Source organism: Morone saxatilis, unplaced genomic scaffold (assembly GCF_004916995.1).
Source record: "Morone saxatilis isolate NCDOM2014 unplaced genomic scaffold, NCSU_SB_2.0 Contig24, whole genome shotgun sequence".
NCBI lineage: Eukaryota > Metazoa > Chordata > Actinopteri > Moronidae > Morone > Morone saxatilis.
Genome location: NW_023339807.1, coordinates 15,719,318 through 15,729,665, shown reverse-complemented (window position 1 = coordinate 15,729,665; position 10,348 = coordinate 15,719,318). Strand labels below are relative to the sequence as shown.

At 38.0% G+C, this 10,348-nt stretch overlaps 1 protein-coding gene across 1 annotated transcript in view; it reads left to right on the top strand.

Moving 5' to 3' along the window:
- The first annotated feature begins 1,136 nt into the window (after positions 1–1,136).
- ca14 (carbonic anhydrase XIV) overlaps positions 1,137–10,348 on the top strand; it is a 12,195-nt gene continuing 2,983 nt past the window's right edge. The window contains exons 1-9 of the mRNA XM_035672775.1: positions 1,137–1,217; positions 1,614–1,637; positions 5,002–5,181; positions 5,430–5,575; positions 7,075–7,170; positions 7,290–7,356; positions 7,723–7,880; positions 8,774–8,900; positions 10,232–10,255. Coding sequence (XP_035528668.1) covers positions 1,148–1,217; positions 1,614–1,637; positions 5,002–5,181; positions 5,430–5,575; positions 7,075–7,170; positions 7,290–7,356; positions 7,723–7,880; positions 8,774–8,900; positions 10,232–10,255 — 892 coding nt within the window. The 5' untranslated portion in view covers positions 1,137–1,147. The remainder of the gene's footprint in view (positions 1,218–1,613; positions 1,638–5,001; positions 5,182–5,429; positions 5,576–7,074; positions 7,171–7,289; positions 7,357–7,722; positions 7,881–8,773; positions 8,901–10,231; positions 10,256–10,348) is intronic.

The following is a 10,348-nucleotide window of genomic DNA, read 5'->3' as shown; positions in this document are numbered from 1 at the left end:
ATACAGAACATATATGAATGGGGGCCAACATATATTGTGTGATATGATATAATATGATTCAATAAATAAAATAATGATTACAAAGATATATAAAACACATAATATAAATATATTCTTTCATAAAAATAAAGATACCCTATGTAAATATGGAGACTAGCCTCCATATTACACAGTTATAAAGTCATACATTTAAAAAGGCCTTTTGCCAGCCCAGAGGTTCCAGACAAACTGGGTTTTCAGGGGTTGCAAGATAATAACTGGGGTAGGAAATAAGAAACAGATATGCCTATTTTTCAAGTTTCACGCTCAATTAAAACACAAATGTCTAGAAAATAAAATAATAATATAAAATAATAATGAATATAAATATACAATTAAAAATACAAGATGTACAGTATATAAAAGATGTTCCTCACATATAATGTAGACCATAAATAAGCAATGTATACAATTCACATTTATTTGATATGTCGAGTACACTATGAAGTGGCAAACTATCACAGATCACATAAATTGATCTGCTCACATATCATATATTGCCTTGTAAGCAATGTACACTGGGGAACCACTGTGATACATCCTCATCCTCTCTTCTCTCAGTTCTTCCTCTCAGACTGATGCATGTTCAATCCTCCCCTGTGATCTGTGGACTTTTGCATCATATGGCCCCTCATTCCCTCTCTTTTATTTACTCTCCTTTACTCCAATTGCTGTTTTTTTTTGTATCCCATTGTTCCCATGCAGTAACCTCCTTTTCTCTGTCCTCTCACTCTCTGCTGTATCACCCTCATTTTTTTTTTTCAACAACCAGCACTGAATTAGTTCTCACTCACTGGTCCCTCTTTGAGGTCTTGTCTCTCTCCCTGAGTTCTCACCACCTTTGCCCACTCTTTCTCTCTTCCCTTTTCATACTTTCTCTCCATCTGTCTATTGCCGAGACCTGTTCTGGTGCCCCGTAAGCCAGAGTGAAGCCAGCATGTAACATCCACTCTCTGGCTGTTAAACAGAGCTGTGGCAGGTGGGATCGCTGGACTCAGTCAGCCCCCCCTTCTCTCTCTCTCTCTCGCTCTGTCAGTCTCTCCCTTGCTTGCTCCTCATCTCTCCGTCCACTTTTATTCATTTCTGTGTATGGGCAAGGAGGGCTAACATGGACTCTTTGGGTCTTTTTATCCTTTTATTGCTTCTGTGTGTCCAGTGGACAGCCGCCCCCGCTGCTGGTAAGGTCCTCCTGATTAACACAATCAGCATCATGTGAGATTTGTTTTGCTTTAGGATTGGTTTTGTAGATTGTTTGGGTGTTTCAGTGTGAGCTGTAGTAGTGGAGCAGTAGTAAAATTAGATTTGAGCCGTATTTGAGGACTGTAGTAATACTTTAGTCAGGAATAAGTCAACTACTAGTTGTCTAGAATTGTACTGGAATAATATTAGAAGCAGCAGTGGTTGTAGATCAGAAGTGATGATAACCTTGTATTTAGGTGAAATAAATAATATTTATGATTCTTTTGTCATGGCAAACATTTATCAAAAATCTAATTTAGAGCCACTGTGAACTTAAAGAATAAGAACTGACTAAAATAAGAGTTTTAGGAGTTTTTCTCTTTATTCTTTTTCAGAGGAAATTGCCTGGACATACACTGGTAAGTTCAAGTTCATTTGTAGAAGCAAACTCTCATACAAAAGTAATTCATAGTGTAGCCGAAAGTGAGAAACAAACATCGTACATAACAACACACACAGAGGGTATGATCTTGACTATTAAGAGCTTTGTTTTTATTTTAGTTTTTATTTTCAGACCAGGAGCACAATCCTGAATTCAGCTCTGTAATAAACAGGTTAATAGTAATAAATATAAAGAAAAATAAAATAAATAAGTAATAAATTATAAGTTGTAAATAACTGCATTAAACTGCTTATATGCAACCCTGACTTCACTGCATGTGTAGGACATATATCTCTAAAACATTAGAACTATCATAACAGCTTCTGTAAGTTAAGTAGGATTTGTTCTTCTCCCCCCTCATATCTTCCAACCCTTCTCCCTCTGTTTTCCGCTACTTCCCTCTCTGTCTGTATTAGTTACAGTTCAACAAGCTGGCATGAGCACAGCAGTCACACAGAGATGATGAAGGGGTGGTGGGAGATGGAGAGGAAGAAAGCAAGAAAAAGGCTGATAGAGAGGCAGGCGGAGGGAGGCAGGTGCACAGGGATGAGGGTGTTGGACAGAGAGAGGGAGATGGGACGGAATGAAGCAAAAGCATACCAAATCGTGGCCTTATTGTTGCAGCGCACAATAACCTATGTGTTTATTGTATTGTGGACACACACTGGCTGCCTATGCCGTGGACAATGACATTGTGGGAATGAATGGGGCACACAGACCACTGCTCCCTGCATGTATTCAGGAGAGCAATACTAATGTACAGTACATACAGAAAACACAGCTAACTGTAGAGGCGGTGCCTGGAGCAAACTGGTGTCTATACACAGGCCATTTAGGCATAATTATTATATGTATGGACTGGAGGCAAGTGTATTGTGCAGTAACATGTGGTGTAATCTCATTGTGTTGAGCGATATGTGTCTTGCATTCAGAAACATTAAGATAAACACATTTTTTTTATGAATTTTCAAAATAAAACTCACTGGCATTCACACACAGTCCATACAGTGCTTGAGAGTGTGTGTGTGTGAGGCATGTTGTGTGATACAGCATTGCATAATGTGGCTGTTGCTGAGCTGTTAACTGAAGTGGAAAGACAGTTTTGCAATGCACAAAACATTTTGTCACACGAGAGAGCAGAGTTACACGCTTTCGAAGATGCCTCTTGCTTACTAGAGATGAGAGATGCAGAGTTATGTAAAGTAATGGAGGCAAAGTCAGTCTCACATTCCATCATTTCCTCATCATGAATCAAGTGAGGGAATCTGCATGTGTGTGTGTTTTGTTCCTGGCTGTATTCAGGATAGGGATAGCATGCTAGGGGAAGAGGTAGAGGCAGGCAAAGAGGGTCAGAATTTTCGGCCTCCGGTTACCATGGAGACCTCCATGACGACCAGCGGCGGGGCCGCGGGACTCACTTTTGAAGTTGGGTCGGGGTGCGGGTCTTTGCTGAGGGGAGTAGCGAGGGGTTAGGGGGCAGAGAGGAGATTAGAAGTGCAAGGTGGGGGTTGCAGGCAGTGGGAGAGCAGTGGGAGAGGTATGTGTTTACATCAGTAATGTTAAGCCCTCCGTACATTGTGTGTGTGGGTACAGGAGAAGGTAATGTAATGTAATGTGTAATGTAAATGTAAAATGTGTCTGTCTTACCCATTAAGTAGTCTTACCCATTTTCTTTAACGTGTTTACATAAAATTTACATTTTAATTAACAATTAAACCTGCAACTGCAGATATAGGATTGGATACCTTTTTTTTGCACACTACTCACATTTTGTTGTGTGTAAAAGGTGTCAGCGTTCTGTCTGTTTTCTAAAGCATTCCTCTCCTTGCAATTGAAATTCAGATTCTTTGAATCACATGTCAGTCTCTTTTTCTTTCAGTCCCTTTTTTCTTAGTTTCTTTTATTCTGCAGTTGGGGAGACCAGTTTTCTTTTTTACTCAGTGAACCACAGTTTCAATCACTCTCCTCTCCTACAATTGCTGTCTCAATATTTCTCTGTCCATCTTTTAATTAAATTCTTCTTATTTTTAATGTCAGTTGTCAGACAATAATGAATGAAGTGTTTCTAAGAATTTGAAATATATAGAGCATAGTTTACAGTAATTATGTAGTATACACTTGCTGCTTAATAGACATTAGCAGCACATAGCAGAGGACCTGCAACATGCAGTAGATGCTGGCAGGAACCCAACAGTATGTTGTTGTCTGAAAGCTGATGTTGTCTGTATGCTGTCTTTCTAAAAGTACAATTCTTTTAAACATTCGACATTTTTATCATTTAAAAAAATATATAATATTTTAATATATTTTTTAATATGTTTAAAAGTTGAATTTGTCACTCAGGAATCAAAATTGCAATTTCACATAACATTTACACTAGAACCAAATAAAACTGTGATCAGAGGATTCAGAGGATTGACTTGCCAATCCTCTGAGTTATGACCACAAAAACATTTCTAAAAAAAAATTGCTGTTTTAATATTTTTGTCTAGAATGAAAAGAAAACAATTTTACCAAGTCAGTATTCAGTTGTAAATCTTAAATATGTCCAATGTCTGTGGGAATTTACTTTAAACAGGACAAAATAATTTTACTGACATAAAGAACAGGACACTTAATTAATTTATATTGGAAATTTTTGTTATTATCTCATTTCAATGTCTTAGAAAAAAAGATATTTAATATTACTTCGTGCTAAATCAAATCAATGTTTAATTTAAAACATCTATTGTTACCATTGTTACTGAAACCTTATGAAATCTATACCTTATGAGGCATATCTATTTCTGTAATTTAACTACAATGATACCGAAGAGATCAGGACACCTGGATAACACTGTACAACCAAGGTTGGGAGAGGTAATATAAGGCTGAAGTGACACTGTTTATTGATTATGTTGTGGTTGTTATCAGTCGACATTAGTTATTAAGTTATGTGCCTGCATCACCTGCTTTTATGGCCACTCATGTCTGTGTGTTTCTTTGTTTCATATCACCCGCATTTGAGTTAGATTTCAGTTTTAGTGTTGACTGTCTGATGCAGAGCAGCATTCATACAGTGCAGTCACAGATACACTATGTTGTATGTCTAAAAGGCTTTTGTTGCCTATTATGACCATTTATGCACTGTTATACAATCAGTATATGTTTTTTTTTCTGTTTTTATTATACGTTTTATTAAATCCACCAGCATGAGGCTGTGAACCTAAAGAGAACATAGAGGTATAATTGTCTTGTATAATTAGAGTCTGATCAATGGAGGCTTTTCACTAAATGACTGAGAGCCAGTGGGCTGTGTGATTGGGTGACATCATTGTTTCTGTCTTTTCTCCCTTCAAAAGGCTTGGTGGGTCAGTCTGAGTGGTCACAGTATTTCCCTGACTGCGGTGGCACTTCTCAGTCCCCCGTCGATGTCGTAACCACCCAGACTAAATATGACCCCAGTCTGATCCCTCTGACCCCACTGGGCTACAGTCAGCACGGCTACAAGCCCTTCACTCTGTACAATAACGGACACACAGGTAACTATGGCGGCTACCTGGTATCCGAGCAGCTTTATGGTTGATCTATTTATACTGCACCATCCTCAATCGTAACCTAGCAGCAAATGTTTGACTTTCAATTAAAACAATCCTGAGATAAGTTTTTTTAAGAATTTTATATAAAAAAATGTTTTATTGCAGTTTCTGATCACATGCCTACGTAGTATTTATTGTTCAGTTAACTTCTCTAGTCTGTTTAACTCTCGTTTTGCTCTTCTCTCGATCAGTGGTGATCGAGCTGCCTGACTGGATGGGGCTGGAGGGGCTGCCCTGGCTCTTTACAGCTGTGCAAATGCACCTCCACTGGGGCAGCGGCGGCCCGAGTCACAGGGGCAGCGAACACACCATCAACGGACTGAGTGCAGATGCAGAGGTACGTTCAAACTCAGCTCGCAGTGCAATGCAAACCACAGCTAAGTCGAGTTGTGATTTAAGAGAAGGGCAGTCAAGGTCAAGTAGTGTGATAATAGTAGTTATTATTTAAATGAGAAAAACACAGTCTACATCCACAGAAATCAACTTTCTGTTCATGGTTATGGAAAAAAGAATAACAAATTAATGAGGTGACATTTGTGAATTAGGATGAACTGAAACATGGAATAATATTTTGTGTAAAGAATGCATTATAGGTTCATGAGAAAGCATAAAACAAAGACAGACATACAGTACATGTGTAAAGTAACAGACACAAAAGAGAATACACTTAGCATGCCAGTTATGTGTTTGTACACTTAACTTTCTACCTTTTGGAGATAAGTGAGATTTAAATGAGCCCTTTGTAATTATACAAAGAATTAACAGCAGATTAAAATGGATTACACTGCAGATTTTAGCAGTGTATGAGCATACAATTAGTCGAATTGTCGATTAGTTGATCAACAGAAAAAAATTATCTAGATATATTAAGGTTAAGATTGATTAAACAAGCAAATTAAATACATTACAGTGACCTCTGAGAAATGGTGGAGCCCATATATATATATATATTTTTAATATTTCATGCTAACATTTAATGCTAACATTTATATATTAAAAAATATGAACTGATTGAATAAGCTGCAGATTACTTGATAATGAAAATGATAGTTATGGCCCTCTTATTTAAGATTTACGTGTGAAGTAGGAACAAATGGGCAGTCCACAGACTTTGGATAGTTGCAAGGTATTGAGAGTTGAACTAACTCACTGTTGGTTTCTGTCTTCATGCCTCAGGGTTACAGCGCGAAGTTTGACTATTTCTTTCTTTCGTGCCATAGTTTTTACCTCACACTTTCTTTCTCTCTCTCTCACACACACACCTGTTATAGCTGAGTGACCTTGGATCCCTGTTCTGGTTTAGTGTGGGATAGGAATGGAAACAGAACACTGAACTCATCTCCTAGAACACACTGAGGGAGGGGTGCAGAGAGCAAAAGCAGCACATGAGAAAGTTTTGGGATAGATTGCCTAAGAGAGTGACTGAATAACCTTTTAAGGAAGGAGAAAAGATGGAGAAAGAGTGGAAAAAGAAGGAAGGTAAGCCATTCCTGTCCATCTGTCAGTGTCCAGGTATGCCAGCGCACAGCGGTGGGAGAGGAGGAAGCATGAGGGAATTTAAGCAGATTAAAAAAGACAAAAATCAGCTGATGACACAAAGAGGACAAATATTTGTTAAAAAAATGGAACCTGTCATGTATGAGTGGTGTAATTACATAATGAGACAATTAAGTTCTCTCTCATTGACATCAGTCTCCTCATCACTCTTTTCATACTCTCAGAAGGAAAAACTTGCACACAGCTTTTCCTCTTTCTCTTTTATTTTTTAACCTTCAGCTGTCACGAGGAGAAACCAGGACACATTTCTTGCTCTAACACTGTTCTTCCTCTCTCCAGCTACATGTGGTGCACTACAACTCTGAGCTCTACCCCAATATGTCCGCAGCCATGACACAGAGGGATGGTTTGGCTGTTTTAGGAATTCTAATTGTGGTAAGAAACAACAAACTGCAGCAATACACAACATTATGAAAGAAATAAGAATAAGAGTAATTGTTTCACACATTTTGAGCAATGTAAGGAACGTTTAAGCCTGAGTTTCGGTTTCCCAGACAGGTGAGGAGACTAACCCGGCATTTAACAAAATCCTCAACTACCTGAGCCGCATCAGACATGCTGGTAAGTTCACTTGAAATGTACAAAAACATTTTGCTGTTTGGCTTTCTTTACACTTCATTTATAATCAAGTGAATAGACTTAAATCTTTGGATGGAAATGTGTCAGAAAAGAAGGAAAGCTATGTGACTACAAACATATTTTGATCTAAGGAAAAACATAAAAAGAAACACGTTGCTTTGGGCATATAAGATACTGATGGGACAATGATGGAAAGATGAAAACGGCACAGCTGTCAGTTTCTCTTTTGTGTGTTGCTACAACCAACTCTTTTAAAAAAAAAATATATATAATTGTATTTGGCTCCAGCAGTAGAATCTATACAACCTCACATACTCTTTTTTCCCTCCTCCTTACACCCACTGGCAGATCAGAAGGCGTCCATCCCAGCCTTTGATATCCAGTCGCTGCTCCCTAAGGATCTGGGACGCTACTATCGCTACAATGGCTCCCTAACAACGCCGCCCTGCTACCAGAGTGTGATCTGGACACTGTTTCACGAGAGGGTCCAAATCTCAAAGGCACAGGTAAAGCTCAGACACTGAAGCTCATCTAAAGTGTACAGAAGTAGATTGTACACGGCTCAACCTAATATTCACCTTTCATGCAGACACTGATTCAATTTTTATCCATGGTGGATCTCACATAAGACAAACTGATCCAACATGCATTGAAATGTCTAATGCCTAAATAAATAGATAAACACAGCCTATATTCACACTTTACTTTGTACTGGCCTTGGTGATGTGCATATTTTCATTTTCTGCACAACCAACATTTGTAAACCGAAGCAGTGATGCTTAATTTAAAGAGGTTTAATACAAAAATACTAAAAATTATTTGGCTGTTTCAACCGAAAATTGTTAATTATTGCGCTCTTGAATTGTAGTATTGGACTCCTATGTTCTATTATCAAATCAAATCAAATCAGAGAACATATCATTTATTTGTAAACTGAATAATAATAGTGCTTGCGATTCAGTACATTATTGTATTAGTATAGATGAGCTGAGAATGTGTTCCCTTATACTGCCAGCATTGTGATTTGGTTGCTGTCAACATTGTGCTATCAACAAGTCCAGCAATTTCCTCCTAAACATCAACATCAATTCTTTTTTTAGGATTTAAAAATTCTATTAAAAGCAGGGTCCCAATTAGAAGCAGGTCAGCCTCTTTAATCAGCTTACAATGTAGGAATTTAGTAACAACTTTAAATTGTCCTTATTTGTGCCAGAAAAGAAAAGTAAAACTGTTAACATGACTCAACATTTACTCACTGAATCACTTTTACCATTTTTCATCTACTGATAAACTTTTACTTCAGCCTAATGTTGAATTTTCACTATGTCCGTCAACTTACTTTCAGTTTTTTGCAATTGATTTTTTCCCCGTCCCTCTCTCCTTCACGTCTGCCCTACAGCTGCTAAAGATGGAGACGATACTTTACTCCAGTAAAGTTGAAGACCCAGACAGGATGCTGCTGCAGGACAACTTCCGCACTACACAGCCGCTCAACCACAGGCTCATCTTCACTTCCTTCACTGCAGGTTAGACAGACAGTGCATGTGGGAAGATGCAATGTAGTGCACCCACTCTCTCATGTTGACTACTGACATGCTGTGTTAGGAATTAGACATTTTCCTTTAAATCACTTACTCTTTTAGTTTTTTTTTCAAATACTACCTGATTAATGTAATTTGTGCAGTGCTGTAGAAAGTATTCAGATTCTTTACTTAAATAAAAGTACAAATACCACAATGTAAAAAATACTCCATCACTAGTTAAATATGTATGTAGCTCTATATGACCTTGAAAAAACAAGACCATCATCGAGAAGACTGGCTATTTCTCGCAGGGCTGAATTAAGTCGGATTCCCCTGGAAATCAATGAAACGGAGTAGTAGAAACATCAGTTTTTTTCCACAGGAGCCGCCAGAATCAATACAAAATGAAAGTTTCTTGTAGGGGCTTTGAGTAAAAGTACACTGGTAATAATAATGTATTATAAGTAGTCAAATGTCCCCTGTTACTTTATTATATATTATATCATTAGATTAATATTACTTGCACTTTTGTGTGCAAAAATATTAATAGTATATATTCAAGTAAAGTACAAGTATCTCAAATGTGTAAATGTACTTTCCATCACTGAATATATGATTAGTATATTCTTAAGAGTTTTTCCTTTCAGATTGCACAAATGTGAAGTTGCAAAAGGTCACCGTGTTTTTCCCTAACAGCACCTCTGCAGTGTTGGATGTAATGTCAGCATGCTGCTCATAATGCAAACCACAATAACAAGCCAGTGGGTGGCCATGTAGACCAAAGCTAGAAATTAGCACAACCCATGCAGAGAGTGAAAAGTGGAATGCGGAAAGAAATGTGGGAATATTAAGGATTACCGGTGACTTTGTCTGAGGGAAAGAGCCTTTGAGAGAGAGACAGAAATAAAGGGGAAGTGGTGCAAAAGCACGGGGGAGCAGTGTTTGTTTGCGAGCTGATTAGAGAAAAGGATTTGCAAAAATCTAAACACTGACTCCATTGTTATCACGCGAGTCTAACTGAAAAAAGGGGAGAGGAAAAAGAGACACAGAGAAGTGAAAGAGGGAGACAGAGTGGTAGACAAAGACAAAGGAGAAAGAATTTGTGTGAAGTGCTCATTGTAGTGAGTGACTGAACTGGAAGGCCTGTGATATCAGCACTGCTGTCAAAGGCCGCAAGACTGACTAGACACAACAGTTTCAAACAGCTGAACAGCAGATTCTCTTCTGATAAACCAACAAATCAATTTGTATGAGCTGTGTGACAGTATAAAACAGAAAGCATAAAATACACTGTGCTTTTTCTAATGATTTATTCAATCTTTTGTTTGTTGTAGAATCAGGGAAGGAGCTCTCGTCTGGTAAGACCATGTGATTTTCCTGCACGTTGTAGCTGATGCTGCTGATGACATCAATACTTCTAATAATTTAACTCTGGTTTATTGTATTTATTA